This window comes from Erpetoichthys calabaricus, chromosome 3 (genome assembly GCF_900747795.2).
Source record: "Erpetoichthys calabaricus chromosome 3, fErpCal1.3, whole genome shotgun sequence".
NCBI lineage: Eukaryota > Metazoa > Chordata > Cladistia > Polypteriformes > Polypteridae > Erpetoichthys > Erpetoichthys calabaricus.
Genome location: NC_041396.2, coordinates 240,648,397 through 240,671,993, shown reverse-complemented (window position 1 = coordinate 240,671,993; position 23,597 = coordinate 240,648,397). Strand labels below are relative to the sequence as shown.

General features: G+C 38.5%; 1 protein-coding gene across 1 annotated transcript; it reads left to right on the top strand.

Annotated features, from left to right (window-relative positions):
* Positions 1–17,130: 17,130 nt before the first annotated feature.
* Positions 17,131–18,359, top strand: LOC114649508 (trace amine-associated receptor 1-like). The gene has a single exon (XM_028799000.2). The coding sequence runs from the start codon at positions 17,147–17,149 to the stop codon at positions 18,185–18,187; it is 1,041 nt and encodes a 346-aa protein (XP_028654833.1). The 5' UTR covers positions 17,131–17,146; the 3' UTR covers positions 18,188–18,359.
* Positions 18,360–23,597: the final 5,238 nt, after the last annotated feature.

The window sequence follows — 23,597 nt, the reverse complement described above, 5'->3', positions numbered from 1 at the left end:
ATAACGATATACAGTAATCCCTCCTCCATCGCGGGGGTTGCGTTCCAGAGCCACCCGCGAAATAAGAAAATCCGCGAAGTAGAAACCATATGTTTATATGGTTATTTTTATATTGTCATGCTTGGGTCACAGATTTGCGCAGAAACACAAGAGGTTGTAGAGAGACAGGAACGTTATTCAAACACTGCAAACAAACATTTGTCTCTTTTTCAAAAGTTTAAACTGTGCTCCATGACAAGACAGAGATGACAGTTCTGTCTCACAATTAAAAGAATGCAAACATATCTTCCTCTTCAAAGGAAACAGAGAGTAAAGCAAACAAATCAATAGGGCTGTTTGGCTTTTAAGTATGCGAAGCACCGACGGTACAAAGCTGTTGAAGGCGGCAGCTCACACCCCCTCCGTCAGCAGCAGGGAGAGAGAGAGAGAAACACAGTCAAAAATCAATACGTGCCCTTTGAGCTTTTAAGTATGCGAAGCACCGTGCAGCATACTTAAAAGCTGCACACAGAAGGTAGCAACGTGAAGATAATCTTTCAGCATTTTTAGACGAGCGTCCGTATCGTCTAGGTGTGCGAACAGCCCTCCTGCTCACACCCCCTACGTCAGGATCACAGATAGTCAGCGCAAGAGAGAGAGAAAGAAAAATAAGTTGGGTAGCTTCTCAGCCATCTGCCAATAGCGTCCCTTGTATGAAATCAACTGGGCAAACCAACTGAGGAAGCATGTACCAAAAATTAAAAGACCCATTGTCCTCAGAAATCCGCGAACCAGCAAAAAATCCGCGATATATATTTAAATATGCTTACATATAAAATCCGCGATAGAGTGAAGCCGCGAAAGGCGAAGCGCGATATAGCGAGGGATCACTGTAGGGGCATTTGTGATATTACAGCTCTCTGAATAACTAAAATACTGAGATGTAAACGTGATATAATTTTCATGATGATAGGAGTTAAAGCACGTTATTAAACATGGGAACACGGTGGCGCAGTGAATGTACGCGACCTTCGATGAAATAATTTATTGCAGTAGTACTCACGGGCGGCTCTAGGCTCGTGGCAGCTCTGGGCAGAGAAAGAATCGGTGGCCCCTTCACCCGCCAATGTGAATATGGTATTTTGTGCACGGCAGATGGCCACGTCCGTTGCGGACACTGCATAGCCGCCTCGTGCTCATGAAACAAGCATTTAACCTTTGCCGAAATTTGCCGCTGCGTTTTTAGCTGTGTCATTATTTTCTCTTTCTGTTTTATATTCAATATATATTGGCATGGCGGTCCCTGGGATTTGGCGGCCCTGTGCAGGTGCACAGTTTGCACATGCCTAAGGCCGGCCCTGCAGTACTGTCTCTTTCAAACGTAGTAACCTCCAATTCCTGTCCTTCCTTTTCTTTCTCCAAGTGACCGATCGCCACACAATCAGCTCTGTAATAGACGTTAAGCCATCTGTAAGCTTAGAACGCAGATTCTTCAAAACTTTTAAGGAACATTGAAAAATCTTCGTAGTATATATTCTATCTATCATTCACGCCTGACCCAGTGAAGCATACAGTGCTTTTATCTGTATAATATAATAAACATATTTTGCTGCATTTCATCTTAAAAATGATATTGTGTGCTTGATGCTGTATACCGATAATTCTCTTTCCGATCAGCTGCTCCAAGTGGTGCAGTGAGAGTAATATGGAAAAAGATGATCTGCTGTGGCAACCCCTAACAGGAGCTGCTGAAAGAAGAAGGTACAGTGAGAGTAACAACGTTAAAGCAGTTATGGTATTTGGAATAGTTTGACCATACCGTGGACCATTATATTGTTACTGGTTAATTACAATCAGATGCATTAAACTAATAAACAACATGCGGTTAATTTCAGCATATTTATAAAGCCACGTCAGGGACGTAGATCTGAAAAAGAATGATAAACCACACAGGAACAGTAGCACTGCTTTGACTCTGGGTGCCGCCAGACTGCAAAACCGAGTGGAGAACTTGCGTACAACAGGGTATGAGGTACCATGGAAATGTGCGTGGCTTTACGCCAAGTTTAGGTTTTATACATCGCGATTTGAATGTGGAAACATTCTTACGCAACATTTCTGTGCGTACGCACGGTTTATACATGATGCCCCAGGTCCTTACTCATTCTCCCCTGAGCCAAGTGCAACTTTCTCTCTTCTGTTTCTCCAGCTCACTCCATGGCCGTCTCAGTCGGTGGGGACACCAGTAGCTGTGGTCCTTCTTTCCAACCCTCACCTTGGCTGCCTCCATCAGTGTCTGCCAGGCCGCTTGAATTTAGCTGTCCTCCCGTCTTCTTTATTGTATTCCTGGCATCCCTCAGATCCCTAAGAAGGACTCCACCCCTATCGTACCTGCTTCTGCATTTAAAATGGCATTTAACAATCTGCCTCATGGAGTGCCCCAGCACCTGTTCAGAGCCTGCATGCTCTTGGACTCGATTATTTATTTAAAATTGTGCTTCACTACAGACCTCTTTAAAATTTGTGAACATCATCGCATCCTTACCAAGTCCAAACATAACATGTTTTATTTTTTTCAGTATTTATTTGTATTCATTCAACATTGCCACAAGATGTTAATTGACAATTCATTATTAGTTCCTCTGTAAATATGTAGGGGTGTGTGTAGGTCCTGTAATAGACAGGTATTCATAACAGAAGTCATTCCTGCTTTTAACCTGCTGCTGCTGCAATAGGCTCTGCGTGTTTCAGAATGTTATTTCACCTTATTATTTATTTTACAAAAAATAACAAGGAGATATACATAGACCATACCATTTTCTAAGCTCACCTAATCCTAAGCAGAATCATGAGGGAACAGGACACCAGTCCATCACAGGGTGAACACACTCACACCCATGCACTCCAGTTTAGCATTGCCAATCCTTGTACTGTGGTAGAAAACTGGAGCACCCAGAGGGAATCAATGCAGACATAGGGAAAAAATGAAATCTCCATGCGAGGAGAATCTGGGACACGAACCCTGGTCTCCTTACTGCAAGGCAGCACTGCTCTACCATGCAGCCCACTATATAATAATATACTGTGTATACATATACATATGTGTGTGTGTGTGTGTGTGTGTGTGAACATACTGTATATATTATAAAAATGCACTGTATATGAAAAGTTTGCTATTTAAAAATAAAATTACCTGAAGTACTATATCATCCTTTCAGTATTATATCTAGAGGAATTATATGCTAACACACAATGGTTTTATGCTAGTTTTGTTTAAAAGATCTGTTGTTGTTTTTATACTTCTTGATAGTTTCTTAAAATAGTATGTTTTATGGAGGATCTCCTTTTTTCCATTAGATGGCACTATAATCCTGCTAGCCATGTTGAAAGAATTCAGAATGCTCAGTTTAATAAAGGTGTTAGACACAATAAACATGCTGTGGTCCTAGGAGAGAATGCATTTCCCATACATCATACCATATAATGATCTCTTTAGCAGCACTTTACCACATTGATGTCAAGGGAATGCAACATTGCCAGATCCTTGTGGTATGTGAGGTTGGATGTACAGCTATTTCTGCAGTTTAACAGAAACTGTTTTCTAACAAAAATGCACAAGTCTTCTCCAATTCTTAGGATATTAGAAATATATATATTAACATTACTAATGAATGAATTATACTTTACTATACAAACTCTAAACATATCTGCATTAAATTTCAATCAGTGTCTGATTCGTAAAAAGCTAATTTGCTGAGAATATTAATAATAATAATAATAATAATAATACATTTTATTTATATTGTACCTTTCCCAAGCTCAAGGTGCTTCACAGAGTCTCAGAAAGAACAGCTGAATATGTGTAACATTGGATACATTTTTTGTATAGAACACTAAAATAGATAAGTACAGAATATGCAAAGCATTATATAGAACAAAAGACAATAAAGAAAGGCCTGAAAAAATAATGTAATTTCTGATAAAACGCACACAGAAATTATCCTGAGCATCTGGACAGAGAGGTAAACTGAAAGAAGGGGCAGAATGTTAGGTTAATTTAAAAGCCTTCCTGAATAGATGAGTTTTAAGTTTTTTTTTAAAACAAAGAATTGAGTCAGTCAATCTAATTAATTAAGGGAGGTCATTCCAAAGTCTGGGCGCCATACAGCTGAAGGCCCTGTCACCCATAGAGAGCAGGTTAGTGTGAGGGACAACACGATTGCTAGAATCAGAAGACCTTTGTGGTTGAACAGAAGCATAGTGATGAAGAAGGTGACTGATGTTGTCAAAGCAAGGCCATTTAAAGCTTTGTAGGTTATTAAGATGATTTTATATTCAATCCTGTAAGGTACTGGAAGCCAGTGAATGCGAAGCAGGATGGGTGTGATGTGCTCACTGTTGCTGTTTCATGGAAAGTCTCTTGTAATAGAGTTTTGAATCAACTTGGGCTGTGATATAAGATTTGAAGGGCCATCGGCCAGTAGGGAGTTACAGTAATCAATGCTGGATATGATGAAAGCATGGACAAGATTCTCAGCATTAGAAAAGGAATGAGTGAACACACAGTGTATGTTATGAAGATGGAAGTAAGAAAGTTTCTTAATGTGGTTTATGTAAGTAGAATAAGAATAAAAGAGGAATCAAAAATAACACCGATTCTTTGCATTAGAAGAACATCTGATGAGATCATTGTCAAGAGTGATCGAAAAGTAGCTAATTTTCTTTGCCCTTTAGTACCAATTTGAAGGAGTTCAGTTTTGTTGCATTTTAATTTTAAAGAATAATGCTCTATCCAGGCAGCACGGTGGCGCAGTGGTAGCACTGCTGCCTTGCAGTTAGGAGACCCAGGTTTGCTTCCCGGGTCCTCCCTGCATGGAGTTTGCATGTTCTCCCCGTGTCTGCGTGGGTTTCCTCCGGGTGCTCTGGTTTTCTCCCAGAGTCCAAAGACATGCAGGTTAGGTGCATTGGTGATTCTAAATTGTCCGTAGTGTGTGCTTGGTGTGTGTGTGTACCCTGCGGTGGGCTGGCGCCCTGCCCAGGGTTTGTTTCCTGCCTTGTGCCCTGTGTTGGCTTTGATTGGCTCTAGCAGACCCCCGTGACCCTGTAGTTAGGATATAGCGGGTTGGATAATGGATGAATGGATGCTCTATCCAGGTTTTAACTTCACTGAGGCAAGCTGTGAGCTGAGAAAGCTCTGATGAAGTTTCACTTTTAACACTGAAATAGAGATGAATATCATCTACATAAAATGATAACCCAGTTCAGAACTATGAATAATAAAGCCAAGGGGAAGCATATAGATACAGAAGAGCAGAGGACAGAGCCCTGAGGAATTCCTTGTGTGGCTGGCACATCAGTCAGACTAGATTAGATTAGATTAGATTAGATTAGATTAGATAGAACTTTATTTGTCCTCAAAGGGAAATTTGGCTTTTTGCAGAAGCTCTTTAAATAAATAAATACACATACTTTGTTCTGAAGACACACCATTGGCTATAAAGCAAGAAAATAAAAAGAAAGAAAAGTTCTGACTGGGCTGTCACAGTCACAGTGAGGCATTATTTCGACATTGCTATTGATATAAAGTAGCCCCAGCATTGTTTCTTAACACATTTCTACACTTAAACCACTTGGGGGCAGTGCCAGAGATACCCAGAATGTTCTGCATTCTGGACAGTAGAATGTCATGTCTGACAGTGTCAAATGCTGCACTAAGGTCCAACAGGATTAATTTTCTGGTTTGTCCAGTGTTTGCTACCATAACCAAATCATTACTTACCTGAAGCAGAGCAATTTCACAGCTGTGTTGCACTCTTACGTAATTGGTGTTTTGGGAGGCTACAACACCCTCAACAACTTTTGACAGAAAAGGTAAATGACGGATAGGCTAAAAATTGTTAAGACTGTCACTGTCAAGACCAGACTTTTTTAACACTGGGGTTACAGAAGTGATTTTAAAAGTATCTACCACAAAGCAAGTATCAAAGAATGTATTTATTATTGTTGTAACAGTCGGGATTATGGCATGAAGGCAGGATTTATGAAGTGTTGTGGGGATGGGATCCAGTACCGAAGTAGTCTGCCTCATGTTACAAAGGAGGTCTTTAACAAATGCAGATGTGACTCGTGCAAATTTAGAAAAGTAGCTGGATGGAATGGGAAGACAGTGAAAGATGGATGGTGGATTCATATTAGTTGAATTATTTAGATTTATAATTTTACCACGTAAAAAGTGGAGGAATGTTTCACAAACTTCAGGAGAGGATCTAATTGGGCCAGATGCAGGCTGAAGTAGTTTATTAACTACAGAGAACAAACGTTTAATTATCATTGCCACTTTCTATTATTCTGCCGTAATGTGTATCCTTGGCTGCAGTTAGTGTATTTGTTTAAACTCTTTGATGGTCAAAGAAAGCTTGGGCGTGCACATTGAGGCCAGTCTTACGTGACACTATCTCAAGGCGTCGGCCTGCTGCTTTCATAGACTGTAGTGCTGTGTTGTACCATGGAGCAGAATGCTTAACACTAGAATCCATGAAGTCTATGGAAAAACTTGTAATCCTGGGGCTCCTTAAATTCCTTCACACCTCGTCATCAACGCCTGCTATACCATCCTCCCACCGATGTAGCTCAAGTCACACAGAAGATTCTCAGAGCTCAAGTCTGTTTATCTGGGTGTGTGTGAGGTGCCTGGAATTGTAGAGGGTAAATAATATATCGTCATTTGGAATACATGCATTTCATGTGTGTTCCGTGTCTACAATGATCTATCTAAACGTAGGATGACAGGAAATGTGTTCAACAATTCCTGCCTCGCATTACTAAAACAGAAACATTTTACATGATTTAGTAATAATTGACAAAATGTAGACTTGAAGTGTATAATGTGTGAAGACTTTAGTCCAAATATCAAATAAACACTTTCACAAAATGCATAAGTACTGTATAACAAAACAAGTGTGCTTTTATTCAAGAATATAAATGAAGAAAAGAAATCGGGTTAGAGAACAACACTAACACAACTGCTTGGGTGGGGCAGAGGTAAGAACTGCTAATTCATAATTAAGAGGTTGTAGGTTTGATTTCAGGCCCTTCCTAGATTTACTGTTTTGAGTACTGAGCACCTCATATTGTTACTATTATAGAATAAAAACATACATTTGATTTATTTGAGTCTGTAACAGCCGGTATAAATTTATGGCACTTGTATAAGTTAGCGTTTTTTTATTGTTCAGTTTTATTCTCTCAGTCACGTTCACGCTCCCCCTGATTTGACACTGCTACTTTTCAAATAAAGATATGCTATAACAGAGGTGAACTCAGATAAGGGTGAGAGTTCCACATCAGAGAAAGAGAACAGAAGCACTCTCCACAAGAAACGTCCACCCACACATAAGAACAATGCAGTTCCACAAGGCATAAAGGCGAAAGATGGCACAGTTTGGATGCAGCTACAGGCCACGCTTCATCCTGCCAGTCAATCTGCCACACATGTCCTACAACAAAACAGCAGGGCATACAGAGCTCGCCAAGGAATTGTGCAAAGTTCTGTTTGTGATTATATTTTGTGAAGGTCTTTATATAAAAAACATTTATATGTTACTTATATAAAAGCCAGACTGAATACCTTGATTTATTTACTTATCTTCCTCCAGCATAAAGTCACAAGTAGACTGCAGAGCTTCCTGTGTTTGAACGACAAGGGCATGCTGAACCCTCATCCTCTTCTGAGTTCATCTCTGTTATAGCAGGTCTTTATTTGAAAACTGAATTAAAACTGAATTAAAAAAAACACTAACTTTTACAAATAGCATACATTTACATCAGCTGTTACAGATTCACATCAAATGTATGTTTTATTATATAATAGCAGCTCACTACTCAAAAATGGTAAATGTTGGAGGACCCAGGAATCAAAACCACAAACTCTTGATTAAGAGACAGCGGTTGTTACTGCCACACCAACCAAGCGGACGTACCTACTTTGTACCCTAAGCCAACTTCTTTTTCTATGGTTATATTCTTGAATAAAAGCACACTTGTTTTGTTATACTTGTACCTTTTGTGAAAGTGTTTATTTGATATTTGGACTTCAGTTTTCACACATTAAGCACTTCATGTCTACATTTTGTCAATTATTACTGAAACATGAAAACGTTTTTGTTTTAGTTATGTGTTCAGCAATTCCTGCCTCACATTTCCTGTATGTATTCCAAATAACGGTATATTTTACCCTATACAACTCCAGGCACCTCACACACACCCAGATAAACAGACTTGAGCTCTGAGAATCTTCTGTGCGACTTGAGCTGCGTCAGTGGGGGGGATGGTATAGCAGGCTGCTTGCTGCTTGTGCTGAGCGACAAATTTGCAAAACAAAAGACACTAATGGAGAGGTGCGAAGGAATTTATGGTGGCCTGAGATTACAAGTTGTTTAGTAGGCTTCAGGGATTCTAGTGTTAAAGGAAACCTCCTTTTAAAGTTTTAAAGACGCTGTTTTATCTAGTGCTGAATGAAGGGCTGTGTTATAATAGTGCAGATCTATCTAGTGCAGATGAAATAGGGGAAGACAAAAAAAGTCGTGTTGACAGATAAGCCAGCTGTCCAGAGCAGGTCTAGTATATGACCAACAGACTGGGTAGGAAAATCAACATGTTGCACTAAACCAAAACGGCTCAGCAAGGGCAGTAATTCATTTCTCAGTTTACATGTTGTAATGTCAATATGGATGTTGAAATCGCCAAGAAGAATGACTGTCTGGGAAAGGTAATTTAAATGGGTTAGTAGTTCAGTCAGATCAGATAAGAAAGACTTATTGTATTTTGGGGGACGATGGAGAACAACAAGTAAGATAGGACCAGATTTTGTTATTAGTTTAAGAGCCAGACACTCCAAAGACAATGGGCCGTTAGTTGGAATTCTTTTGATGTTTAACTCAGATCTAACAATTACTGAAACTCCTCCACCTTCTCTTGAGCTGCAAACTTCTGTGAAGTAAATGTATCCAGATGGTGTCACATCCATAAGAGATGTAAATTAGTTTGTTTTTGTCAAGTTTCTGTGTACAGATCCATAAACAGAGTTTACTTTAGCATATTACAAAATTGGCACATTGATACTCCAAAGCCATGAGTAGGACAACATATTCCTGAACAAATGATTCTGAATTTTCCTTTTGCAGCCTAGTGGTGGTGAGATCCTGCTCAGCGAAGTAAGTATTTTAGGTGCCGCACAATTCCAGGGTCTTTTAGGATACTCCAGCCTGACTATTTGCTCAGGACAAACTGTTTAATGTGCCTGAGTTTATCATAGGAGTATTTCAGCATAGTAGAAAGCTAATACTTACCTGACAGTAGTAGAGAACACTTAAGCAGCACAGCACAGCAGAAAAGTTGAGATGAGTGGGGTGGGGTGCCACAAATGCACGGTAACACATCAAAAAAATCCAGTAGAAGCATATACTGATACCACTGGAGGATTGATTCATTAAAAAGTAGGAATATTTTAAGATGCACAAGAAGATAATTACCAGGATTTGGAGGATCCAACATATAACCATATTCAAATAACCGTGGGTATTACAGGTATGATCACCTTAGTGCCACAATAGAATGCATCAGCAGCAATCCAGTGAATCCATTTTAGAAGGCACAGTATAGAAGACTTTGACAGTAATCCAATATGTTCATTTTAATTAAGGAGAAAGAACATACCCATTACTTAGATCTCCATGGTGCAAAGAAAACTGTTCACAAATCAGACATCAGATAGGAGTAGGCAATCAAAAGAAAGTTTCCTCATGTGAACCACAAAGAGATTCAAATCAGTTGTCCCTGAGGTTGTAAATTCAGTCAAGACAACATCCATAAAAATAAATCCAAATTCAATATAAAAAGTAATCAATTGCATTGATGAACTACTGTATAAATACAGTGAGAGAAAGTGAAAGAAGTCCAAAAATTGCAAGGTTTAATGAGAATTTTAATGAAAAATGTTAACAGGGAGGAGCGGCAGCAACAGTTGTGCACCAGCATTCACTGCACCATTGCTGACATTTTAAAGTTAGAAAAGAGGTGATGTAGCTCTTCCCAGGAAACTCAATTAGGCCTGATGGCATTTGAGGATGCTATAATCTGAACCTGCACAGCATGGCAGAACTGGTAAATATTCTTAAATAGCAAATGTCTGCTTAAAAATGGATGCTGGAAAACTCTGGAGCAATCCACAGATCAATTCCATCTCCCTTTATCTTCATCCTCCAGTAATACTATTTTGTAAGACAAGTTGTGATTTGTTTTGCTCCTGCTCTTGTCTGCAAATTGGACTGCAGATTGGAAGCAGAATTGCCAAGATCAGAGAGTCATTTGCAGTTGACCGCCAGTTTTTTAGCCTGATCATAATAATGATAATGCATTTTATTTATAGGGGCACTTTACATTAGCAGTAAATCTCAAAGTGCAACATAAAAAGTTTAAACAAAGGCAAGGCAAGATAAAAACAGATAAAACAACAATAATTATAGCATTCTTGTTAATAAGCTTTCCTAAATAGAAAAGTCTTTAGTTGTTTTTTAAAACAGTCCACAATCTGCTGTGTTCTTAGGCTCTCTGGTAGGGCATTCCAGAGCCGTGGAGCAACGGCTGCAAAGGTTTGGTCTCCCATTGTATGAAGTTTGGTCACAGGGGGGTGAAGGCGGTAGGTATTTGTAAAACGGAGGTTTCTTGTAGTGGATTGTAATATAAAGAGTTCTTTAAGATATTGTGCAGCATTTCCATGGATACACTGGTGAGAAAACAAACAGAGTTTGTATTCGATATGGAGGTGGATAGGGAGCCAATGAAGTGATCGAAGGATTTGTGAAATGTGTTCATATTTCCGCACCCTCATCAGGATTCTTGCAGCACTATTTTGAATTTGTTGGAGGTTTTGAAGGCTCTTCTTGGGTATCCCGATGAGGAGTGCATTACAATAGTCCAGTCTGGATGAGACAAAGGCATGAACCAGCTTTTCAGCATCAAAGAGGGAGAGGTAGGGACAGAGTTTGACTATGTTTCAGAGATGAAGGAATGCAATTTTACAAAGGTGATGGATATGTATATCAAATGACAGATGGGAGTCTAACTTGACCACTTGACCAAGAGGATTTTTTTAAATGAGGTTTAATTTTTGCGGTTTTCAAGGCCAGTGGGACTAAGCCACTCTGGAGAGAGTGATTAATGATATCAGTAATAAGAGGGCTTATATCTGATACATTAGCTTTTACCAGAGGAGTAGGAAAAGGGTCCAATGAACACGATGAAGGTCATATCTTCTGTATGATGTCCTCAACTTCTTTAACTGTGGTACAGAGGAACTGGGGAAGGCAGCCCATTGGATTTGATATAGAAACATCCAGCGATGGAGGGCTGGAGGCAGACAATGAGGTGCGGATGCTGTCCACTTTAGAGATGAAATATTCAATAAAATTATTGCACTGCTTCTCTGTGAAATTATTACAGGCGTAGGTGTGAGGATTGAGTAAATGATTTATCACAGAAAAAAGTTGTTTGGAATTTACAGGACTGTTGTTGATTAAATTTGAATAGTATTGAGATCTGCCAGTGGTCAGTGCCTTGGAGTAGTTTTTTTGGTGTTCCCAATAAGCTAATTTGTGGACTGTTGAACTGGTTGCAACAAAACGCTGCTCGAGGTCTTGCCCAGCTGTTTTCATCTGTCAAAGCTCACTTGTAAACCACGGGGCAGATTTTACAAAAGATACCACTCGTGATTTAACTGGGGTATGGGTCTCAAGGATGTTGTGGAGCCCATTGTTGTAGTAATCGACTAATTCACTGACATAAGAAAGGTGGGGAGCAATCTTAATGTCAGCATTTAAATCAGTCAAATGTATTTTTTTCAGGTTCCTGAAGTGGATACAGCGCTGTGGTTTAGAGTATAGTGAATTTGTGGGTAAATCCATTGAGATAATTTTGTGATCGGAAACACTCAGATTAAGTACTTGGAGGTCAGAGATGAGGACTGAATCAGTAATGACTAAATCGAGGGTATGGCCCTTGTTGTGAGTGGGGACCTTGACAAGGTGCCTCAGATTTAGGCAGTCCAGGAGCTCTAAGAGCTGGGCAGCAGAATAATTAGAGGGAGTGTCCACATGAATGTTCAGATCTCCAAGAATCAGTACATTTGATGATGTTGTAAGAAAGATGAGAGCAGCTCACTCATCATCCTGATCCATTCTACTTTCCTACAATCTTTTGACTTCTAAGTACAAAATGTTTGTATCCTGCTTCCCTAGCAGCCATCTTATGAACATTGTAAGAAAGGCTTTGTCCTTGCCCAAATAAAAAAGGTATGTACCTGAATCTTTACTGTGATGCATTGGATCCTTGATGAAAAATTCATTCTTGTTCATGATGCTGCTGGAACAGACACAGGATACATTGGAGATGGAGAACCAGACACGAGTTAACTCTTTAAGCAGTTCAAGAGTGAGGAACTGTAAGCAACACAATACATAGTAATCAGGGGCCTCATGTATAAACCGTGCATACGCACAAAATGTTGCGTAAGCCTATTTCCACACTCATATTGTGATGTATAAAACCTAAACTTGGTGTAAAGCCATGCACATTTTCACGGTAGCTCCAACCCTGGCGTATGCAAGTTCTCCACTAAGTTTTGCAAACTGCCGGCATCCAGTGTCAAAGAATTGCTACTGTTCCAGTGTGGTTTACCTTTCTTTTCTAGATCCACATCCCTGACGTGGCTTTATAAATACACTGAAATTAACTGCATATTGTTTATTAGTTTAATGCATCTGATTGTAATTAACCTGTAACAATATAATGGTCCACAGAATGGTCAAACTATTCTAAATACCATAGCTGCTTTAGAGTTGTTACTCTCACTGCACCTTCTTCTTCTTTCAGCTGCTCCCGTTAGGGGTTGCCACAGCGGATCATCTTTTACCATATTACTCTCACTGCACCACTCGGAGTATTTATATTACTGTATCAGAGTGGGGAATCACAGCTCTACAGCAGATGATTGGAAAAAGATTATTGGTATACAGCATCAAGCACATGCTGTCTCAGCCATGCTGTCTATTGAACTGCTCTGATATGGTAAACGCTTCAGAGCCATTCCTTGCGGTTCAGAAACAGTTTCATCCCAAGAACTATAAACACACTCAATCAGTCCATCAAGTGCTCCTTGTAGAACGCTTTGTACTTATAAGTACAATTACCTCTCTGTAACCTTGCGATACAGTTATTATATTGCACAACCTGAGCCACTTTATAAAGCGCGTATAGACATATGATGACAATACCATTTTTAAGATGAAATGCAGGAAAATATGTTTATTATATTATGCAGATAAAATGTTAACATCATTTAAATAATCTGTATTGTTAATAATTAAACATGTGATGACACGGTGTTGCAGCGCTAGCGAGGAGCTGGCGCCCCTTTCAGCCCCTTGCTGGGGCTGGCGCAACACTGGAAGGATAGATGGATAGAATAATTATACATGTACTACAAAGATATTTCAATGTTCTTTAAAAGTTTTGAAGAATCTGCGTTCTAAGCTTACAGATGGCTTAACATCTATTACAGAGCTATTTGTGTGGCGACTGGGTATTTGGAGAAAGAAAAGTAAGGACAGTAATTGGGGGTTAGTATGTTTGAGAGAGACAGTACTGCTACAGTAAATTATTTCATCAAAGGTCGCGCACAGCGCTGCAAGCATCTTGCGTGAGGCAAGAACAATCACCGCGACACTGTGTTCCCATGTTTAATAATATGCTTTAACTCCTATCATCATGAAAATGACACCAAGTATACATCTCAGTATTTTAATTATACAGACATCTGTAATATCACAAATGTAATGTATTCTGTGTCCTGTCGGAGGAAGAGAAAGCCCGTTTAAGAAACACGTAGTGATTCACACACATAGAAGATCAAATACAAAACAAAGCATTTAACGTGCTACTTTAGTTACAATGGGATTTGAGAAACTAGTAAATTAAACAATTTTAAGATGAGGTTTATGATGTTCTACTTTAATGACAAAATAAACTATGTGATTAAAATGGATGTTTTGAGATTAAAGTTGACATTTCGTGCTTTTTTCCCACTGTGCGCCTATTTTTTTTCTGTACCCTAATAAGCTTTCATATGACACTGAGATGGTGGGCTACGACTTGCCTTTTCACAGCAACTTTGATATCTGACAACTTCTTTTTTATTTTGGGTACTGTGCGACTTTGTGAACTTGAGCTTTTGAGTTTCTCCGACACTCTGTCACTCGATCAACTTCCTTTTGTTGATTATATCACTGTTTCCTTGCCTCCACTTGGTATTCGCTGAAATTCTTTTGTTTTCCCCCATGCTTTTGCCATTGTCTTTTCACAGAAGGCTGAGCTTACTTTTCATGCTGACAGGGATTTATGTAGCGGAAGAGCGTGGAAATTGCGTTCGCACAGATTTATGCATCTGGATTTTTTTGTGTGTACGAATATTTCCGCTTTTGTCCGTACGCCATGTTATAGTATGAATTCTACGCACGGCGTTATACATGAGGCCCCAGGAGTATACCATGTCAACATAAACATCATATCATATCCATTAAAGAAACATGATCATATGATTTTTATTTCTAAAAGCAAGTATTTCCTTTTTATACCTATAACATTTTAATCCACAATAAATTAAAGACTTTACTGGAAATTGTTAATTAAATACCAGAAAAATATTGACAATATATTGTATTGAATTGTATTGTACTGAATCTTTAACAGGGTGGCACAGTGGTAGCGCTGCTGCCTCGCAGTTAGGAGACCCGGGTTCACTTCCCGGCTCCACCCTGCGTGGAGTTTGCATGTTCTCCCCGTGTCTGCGTGGGTTTCCTCCGGGCGCTACGGTTTCCTCCCACAGTCCAAAGACATGCAGGTTAGGTGGATTGGTGATTCTAAATTGGCCCTAGTGTATGCTTGGTGTGTGGGTGTGTGTGTCCTGCGGTGGGTTGGCACCCTGCCTGGGATTGGTTCCCTGTGTTGGCTGGGATTGGCTCCAGCAGACCCCCGTGACCCTGTGTTTGGATTCAGTAGGTTGGAAAATGGATGGATGGATGAATCTTTAACAGTATATTTAAGTCAAAGGTTAATGGGAATATATGTCTTGTTAAGATTTATCCCAGCATACCAAAGTAAAACTAGCATTTTACAGGTTCTTCTTTTTCTGTTTGAAACACAAGGTAACATCATAGAGAATGCTGCATACAATATTGTGTATGATATTTTCACTTTACTGTGTATCAATACTGCCTTTCTATACTTACCATATTATTAGTTTAATACACCTTGGGGAACCCTAGCATCCCTGGAGGTAAATTAGGCTGATTACACCTCTTTTTTTCCTTCACAGATTCTTTGTAATTTTGTGTCCTACATATAGTAATCACATTGTTTTGTTTCCTAGAGTGAAGTGGATTGTACATATAAAAATGGAAAGTCAAACAAATAACTGTGTATTTCTTCACAAGACTTGCACAGTCCCAGTTCAGGTAAGTTGAGGTATATATTTTTTCATAAGCTTAAGAGATGATATGCTGTGCCACATTATTTTATTAAATAAATATTAGTTAAACTTTCAGATAATCTTATTCTAGGCTTTTGTAACACAACAAGACATCCTTCAGATCCAAAACAAATTAACATTTTAGACTTTAATATTTAGCTTTAAAGAATGCTAAAATAGCAGTTCACATATTAATCTGTAGAGCTGTGAAAAGTATTATGTCACTTTTGCACTGTAAATAGACATTAGTTGCAAACTCTTGCCACTTTTAATGCTCAATTTCCCATTGAAAATAAAAGTTAACACATTTACAAATGTTTTAGCATGTATTATTCAATATTACTATTATTGTCATATTTTAAAACTATTTACAATATGTTGTTATTAGGATACGTAATTAATTTGTTATTGCATAATACATAGCCATAAGGTGAAATGAAGTATACATAATAAAATGATCACTTTGCACAAAGCAGTGATGCTGTAGAATACTTAAACAAAACTAAAACATGGAAATGAAAGCTTTTGTTAAATTATTCACCCTCTTGAAAATGTCAATGTACCTATCTGTAAGATAGTTTTGAATTTATAATTGCTCCAGTTCATCAAGTAACATTATTTAGAATAACACTGGATGTAAAATGTAAAATCTATTAGGATATCTTATACTGAACTAGTTACTCGTCCCCACCTTTGTTAACTCAGTGAGGAAAAAAACACCTTATTTTGTTTAAAAAGTCCAACAACAACATTTATTTTTATAGCACACTTTCATACAAAGGATGTAGCTACAACATGTCAAGGAAGTAGTTACATTCAAAGATAAATTAAATTAAGTAAGAACAACTAATGAATAAATTGTATACAAAAGATAAATAAATGATACACACCTACATAAGAAACTTATATAATTAAGAGTATTATTAAAGAGATGTAGAGTCCTTAAATATATCTACGGTACCAAAGTTTTTAAAGATTTTTAGTACTCTTCCAAACTATAAAAGATCAATTTGCAAGAAAAGTAAAATTGAACAATTAAAATAACATAAAAATGTTATTTTCTGTTTTATTTCTTTTTAGAAAATGATGCCACCTTTTCAGCAGGATATTTAAGAACACACTAATCTAGACTATTTACATTTTTTTTAAATTTACAGAATATACAGTATTAAGCAACCTGCTTAGGATCACACAGTGAAGTTCTGATTTTGACTTCAATTGTTTAAGCAATCTTAAAAACAAATACCAAAAATGTCTGTTATATAAATGAGCACATAACAAATGATCAAACAATTTAAGGCTAAATAAACAGCATTTGTATGTTTTGAAGTACTGCTGCCATGAACTGTACCACAGTTCAACCGAATCTTCATTCTTTACCCTTTAAATGTGCCAAAGCAATTAATAATTAATGTGGCATAGTAATTTACTACTTTAATAAAAACACACAATGATAAGTATTGTTTATATAGAAAATCAGTCCAGTTCTTGATGGCTATTTTTACATTTTGTTGTCAAAAAATCAAAATAAGTGCTAAATCTTTTCTCTTTCTTTAGGTAATGAATTTCTAACCACCTGTCACCAAGATGAATTTTAACAACACTGAGAATCCTGAAATAATGCAGTTCTGTTATGTATCTGTAAATAACTCTTGTCGCAAGTTTGCCCATCCAGTCCATACCCAGATTCTTATCTATGCAACACTTTGTACAGCAATCATTGTTACGATTTGTGGCAATCTTTTAGTCATTATTTCTATATCTCATTTTAAAGAACTTCACACACCAACTAACTATCTAATTCTGTCTTTGGCAGTTGTTGATTTTCTTCTAGGAGGATTTATCATGCCACCTTTTATGGTTCTAACTGTTGAAACGTGTTGGTATTTTGGAGAGTTCTTCTGCAAGATCCACTATAGTTCTGCTATCATGCTTTGCACCGCCTCCATAATTCATCTCTCCATCATATCTATTGATCGTTATTATGCCGTGTGTCATCCTCTGAAATACAAAATCAAGGTCACAACTTCTGTTACTTTTAATATAATTTGTGTCAGCTGGATAATCTCTGCTGTGCTTGGATTTGGAATTGTGCTGCTAGAACTAAATTTAAAGGGCATAGAAGACTTTTACAAGCATAATGTTTACTGCAAAGGTAGCTGTGTTCTAATGCAAAATGAAACATCTGGTCTGCTTTCTTCTTTACTGTCCTTCTACATCCCAGGTTTTATTATGGTATGTATCTACATAAAAATTTTCAAAGTGGCAAGAAGACAGGCAAAGTCTATTACTGTCACTATACATCAAAGTAAAAGAATTGACGAACGTAGAAATGCTGAATCAAGCAGAAGAGAAACAAAAGCTGCCAGGACACTGGCAATAGTTCTGGGTGTGTTTCTAATCTGTTGGTCTCCATTTTTTTTGTGTAACATAGTTGATCCTTTAATACATTATACAACTCCACCTTTATTGATAAACATTCTTTTATGGTGTGGTTACTTAAACTCTAGCTTTAATCCACTTGTCTATGGCTTTTTCTATAGTTGGTTCAGAAAAGCTCTTAAAATGATTGCACTTGGCCAGATTTTTCAAAATGATTCTTCCATGGTAAAACTATTTACAACCTGAGAAAGGGCCTTTTCTCTTCATTGATATTTGAAACATAAAATACAATATGAAAAACTCAATTCATCACTAACTAAGCATATTGTATAGTACTGTCAAAAAACGTTTCAGCCTTTATTTGATATAGTGCCTTTCTTTAGTGAAGACTCCACTGTGCTTGACAAGCATAAAACCACATTACAGATAGTACCATGCATACCAGAACAAAGTGGTTAAGCAGCTTGCTTAGAGGGACAAAAATTGAACCCTTGTCCTTGTGGGTTTAAAGTCCAAGTCACTGAATTACAAACTTGTATAAAAAAATCATTTTTTGTCAGTTTCACGTAACACCAATGCTTTCTTAAATATGATTACTTAATGTTTTTTCCATGCTGTGATAGTTTAACAGTACTCTTTTAGGCTTTAGGCATTACTTAAAGGCAGTCAAGAGTATTTTATTGTACATGATATGAAAAAAAATAAGAAAAATGTAGGTTTTTAATTGACATGAAAAAAAATAAGAAAAATGTAGGTTTTTAATTGACAAAACATTATAATAGTTTCATCTCATTATTAACACATATATATGTAGTTTAACTCACGTCAGTTCATTAGGAATTCTTTTTTATTTGTTTACTAATGAGTATGACACATGTGAATCGGGCATTGATATTTTTATTGTGCATGCCATATTAAAGAATGGGAGTCCATGTAAACCCCACCTGTCTTTGATATTTAATCCAAACTGCAAATGTAACTGACCCAAGTAACCTATATGTAGAATAATAGCAAATTACTTCATTTTTTGTTTTAAATTTGTATGTGCTTTACCCTGAAAATGTAAAAAAAGAACATTTTCTCAAATGTCATGCATATTATTTTAAGAAATGGAAACCTGTCAAATCAAATATGTATCACACACTGCCTAAACCTTTATAATGCTATGAAATATTAACTTTTGTTATATTTCACAAAATATGTTCCTTATAAAATTAAAAAGGTTTCTATCTAATGAAAAAAGCTTTCATTAGAATGATGCCTATAAAAGTTTATTATGGTATCTGATATTAAATGCTTTTTGTAGTATATAATAACGGCATTTTTGTTATTTCTCATATTTTCAGAACATATCAGACCAGAAAGTATAATTTCTTATTGAAACTTCTTTTTAAGTTTAAGGTTAATACTGGGATAACATAAACACAAGTCCTGCTTTTACATAGCTAGCTCGTCATGGTTGCAGATATTTACAGTCCTTACCACTAAACCATAGTCTGAAATATCTCACTGCCAGGACTTTTGGTTTCAGGAAACAGTTTACAAGTTAGCATGAAAATAACAATGGTGCTCTAATTAGGTGATAAACAGCCTGGTTACTCTCTCTAATTCTTTCCCTATGCCACTTTAATGGCTATTTTTTGAGTTGACGTATTTTATTGGGATGAGCAGTAGTTTGTATGGCAGGATGCCCATCCTAACATCAGCCTTCTTTAGTCCAGAGGGTAGGAACCAACCACAGTCTTTCATCAGACACAGGTGTCCATTCATTCATACTGGGCCAATTTCAAGTTGCCAGTTGGACTAACACAAATGCTTTTGGGACATGAAAGAAGAAACAGACTACCCAAAGGAAAATCCACACAGTAGGTAAAGAACATGCACAGAAGCAAGTATCAGCACTGTTACAATATTATTGATCTTGCTGCATGATTCATATTTGTCTGCTTTAGCTGTGTTCTGTAATAATGTTTTGTTGCAAATAAAAGAATATAATGAAAAAAGTTCTTCATTACTGGACAACATTGCTACTTTATTCAACAACTTTTTGCATTAAAAATGGGATTCACCATCTCTACTGATGAATCTGCTGTGTTCATGGCTTCTACCTGTCTGATGCAGAGCAATCAAGACTGGCAAACTTCAGATTACTAATCAGCCACCTCAGTTCGTAAATTCTTCAAGGCCGAAGTTTTGAGTGTGGTGCTATGCTTGCTCTCTTGCAGTTTTCCACTCTTGCACAGTCCTCAATTTCTACAAATTTATGACATGCACCTTTAAAAAATAAGTTTAAGTCCAGTTTACATATTATTAACACGTGAAGCAGAATGTTTCCCAATCATACCAGAGTGTGACATACACCCTTTGAACTCTATATTAATCTTACATTTGGCTAGCTAAAACAGCCAGCTACCCCAAAAGGAAACACTAGAATAATTAAAGCTGCACTAAGAACTTGACATTCTGTAACCTAAGTCTGATCCAATAGGGTGACAGACCTTGGCGTAAAATCTGCAAATTAATGTGAAAGCAGAAAAACTCAGCAGAAGAAAGAATAAAATAGCTGTGTGTCTGCTCTGCCACTCACTATATCATAAAATTCTATAACATACATAATTCTATAATTTATACAATTATATATAAGTTATATAAAATTCAATAATAAATGTTTTTTTTCATATTGTAGCATCAACACTGAACACCACAACAAATGGACTCTATACTTTATGTGGCTCTTTGGGGTGGCTCGCTATCCTTAAAAGGACAGCTTGCCTTTTGCCACACTAGTTGGAAAAACACGTGTGACTGTGCAGAGTTGCCGTTTTTATAGGCAATGATGATGCAATGGCAGCTCAGTCTTTTAGTGACTCATCACTGGCTTATGTAACTTGTTTAGTGCCATTGCATAGCCCTCCCTTCAAAGTCATTACCCCGCGTGGCCATTTCCAACTCCTTGCAATGGTGTGCAAACTTGTCAAAATGACAGGGTGTCTTCTCTCCTGCATCGGTTGTACAGCTGATATTAAGGACACATCAAAGCTGCTGATTAACTGTGCATACTGCATCTCTATTGTTGGTGTATTAGCACTAAAACATAAATAATATGATAGTTGTAATTTGTTACTAACCCTCACCTATTCTGTTTCTCTTCTCAGTACTCAAATGTGGCATTTGGTGCCAGTGCCCTACTGTAAGTTGTTTTGCCTGCCTAAGGTAAAGTCATCTCTGATGGCTGATTGCAGAAATTGTTGGGTGGAGGGGTCCTTTCATTAGATTGGCTGGCCCAGTGCTGACTCAGCTTGGAATGCCCAATAGGGGGAGGCAGCTGGATGTCTGAGTTCTCCAGGACTCTGAACAAATCCAAATCATATTATGTGATATCATCTACTGTTGAGGGCGGCACGGTGGCGCAGTGGGTAGCGCTGCTGCCTCGTAGTTGGGACACCTGGGGACCTGGGTTTGCTTCCTGGGTCCTCCCTGCGTGGAGTTTGCATGTTATCCCCGTGTCTGCGTGGGTTTCCTCCAGGCGCTCAGGTTTCCTCCCACAGTCCAAAGACATGCTGGTTAGGTGGATTGGCGATTCTAAATTGGCCCTAGTGTGTGCTTGGTGTGTTTGTGTGTGTCCTGCGGTGGGTTGGCACCCTGCCCAGGATTGGTTCCTGCCTTGTGCCCTGTGTTGGCTGGGATTGGCTCCAGCAGACCCCCGTGACCCTGTGTTCGGATTCAGTGGGTTGGAAAATGGATGGATGGATGGATCTACTGTTGAATTCTGCTCTGTGCTTGTAATATTTCTGTTGCACTATTATATTGTATTGAAGATTACTTGTGTTATGTTCTGTGTATTATATTGTATTTACCACTTTTTTTCACACCCACTGCACACCGAACCTACCTGGAAAGGGGTCTCTCTTTGAACTGCCTTTCCCAAGGTTTCTTCCATTTTTTTTCCTACAAGGGTTTTTTTGGGAGTTTTTCCTTGTCTTCTTAGAGAGTCAAGGCTGGGGGGCTGTCAAAAAGCAGGGCATGTTAAAGTCCATTGTGGCACTTCTTGTGTGATTTTGGGCTATATAAAAATAAATTGTATCAGCAGGGTGTGACGATGCGGGTCATGCTCCTGCTAGCTGCCTCACGCTTCTATTTATCATGGGGACGTGGATCAGCTGTGAAAATCATCAACTCCCAGGAACAATTACAGATGTGGACAACTCCTCACCTGTGCACTTAAGTGAGGACTCCCCGGGAACCACTTGGCCACACACACCACGCCCCCTCGCTAAGCCGCGAGTGCGGCGATTATTTATTTTAAAAAGTGGCCTTTTTGACATGAGCTGTGGACCCGCTACACCACACAGGGTTTGGGAGCACTGTGTTGACAGATGGCACAGCAGGAATGCTGCTTGCTGCACTGGCAGGTGGAAAACTGGGATGTTAAGTGCTGTTCTGTCATTCGGTGCAGCAGGGGTGTTCAATGCTGGTCAGCTGTAGGCAAGCAGGCAAACCTCCTGGTGTGGAAATGCAAATGTACCAGCCTCTTTGCTGTTTTCCTTTACTGAAGTGGTGCTGCAAACCATGTTCCAGGTCTGGATGTCAGCTTTGAGACTGTCCTTTAGCCGCCAATTCACAACGCCTCTATCATCTGCCTTGTCCTTCACATGTGAATTTTTACCACTAGCCCTGCTACTCACAGCTCACTTGGGTTCAGCAGCAACTTGATCTGCCACACTTTCTCCTAGCTCCATGATCTTGAAGCTCTGCCAGTGTCCTCACTCCTGGGGTAATGGAGGTTTGCAAATGGAGAAGCAGTGTTGGAGCTGCAGAGATGTCAATCTCTCAAATGTCTCTATCCCTGTACTGTTGCTGCAAATGGCACTGCAGATTACAGATCTGAGCCTTGAGACTCTCCTGCACCTCCTCCAAAGAGCCAAGCAGGTTCATTTTAAGGTCTCCAAAGAAATTGGCACTCTGCTAAGTCAGACTGTAGGTTTTATTCCCATCCTGCTTCTGACACCAATGTAACATCAGCGCCAAGCGCTGCAATGGATGAATTCTCTGCTCTTTACGTAGCTCTTTGACTGCTCGCCTTTTGCCGCACTAGATGGAAAAGCACATGCAACTCTGCAGAGCTGCCGTTTTTATGGGTGCTTCTTCTGTTGATGATGCATTGCTAGCTCAATCTTGTTCAGCGCTGTTGCAATATGTTTAGGTGTATTCACATATAATGCAAAAAAAGCACCTACTTGAATAGAATGACGTTAATTAAGAGTGAAGGATTCATTGCTTTTCATTATTGTGTTAAAAGACTACAGGAAATGGCGTTTAATAAGAAAGAAGCTATCAGGATTCAGCTGGAACAAAGTAAAATCAACAGTTGGTTCATTTACATGCGTAAGCAAAGCCAGAATAAGATGAGTAATCCAGTAGAGGCAGAAACCTGGCTTCTTAAAAACCTTAACCTGCGCAAGCAATCGTCTGGTGTTCTCCTTTGGCAAAACACTCAGACATCAGCAAGCTGCACAGAAAAAGAGTGAAACATCATCAATGGCCACCATGAATCTGTTTACAAGTATAAAGCCTGTGATTATTTTCTTGTGCTTGATAAATACATTCAGTCGTGCTGCGAAGTAAATGACATTCTTTTACTCTTTATATCCTTGAA

Excerpts from the sequence above, each read along its gene's own strand:
- LOC114649508 (XM_028799000.2), top strand. The coding sequence starts at position 17,147 with ATGAATTTTAACAACACTGAGAATCCTGAAATAATGCAGTTCTGTTAT.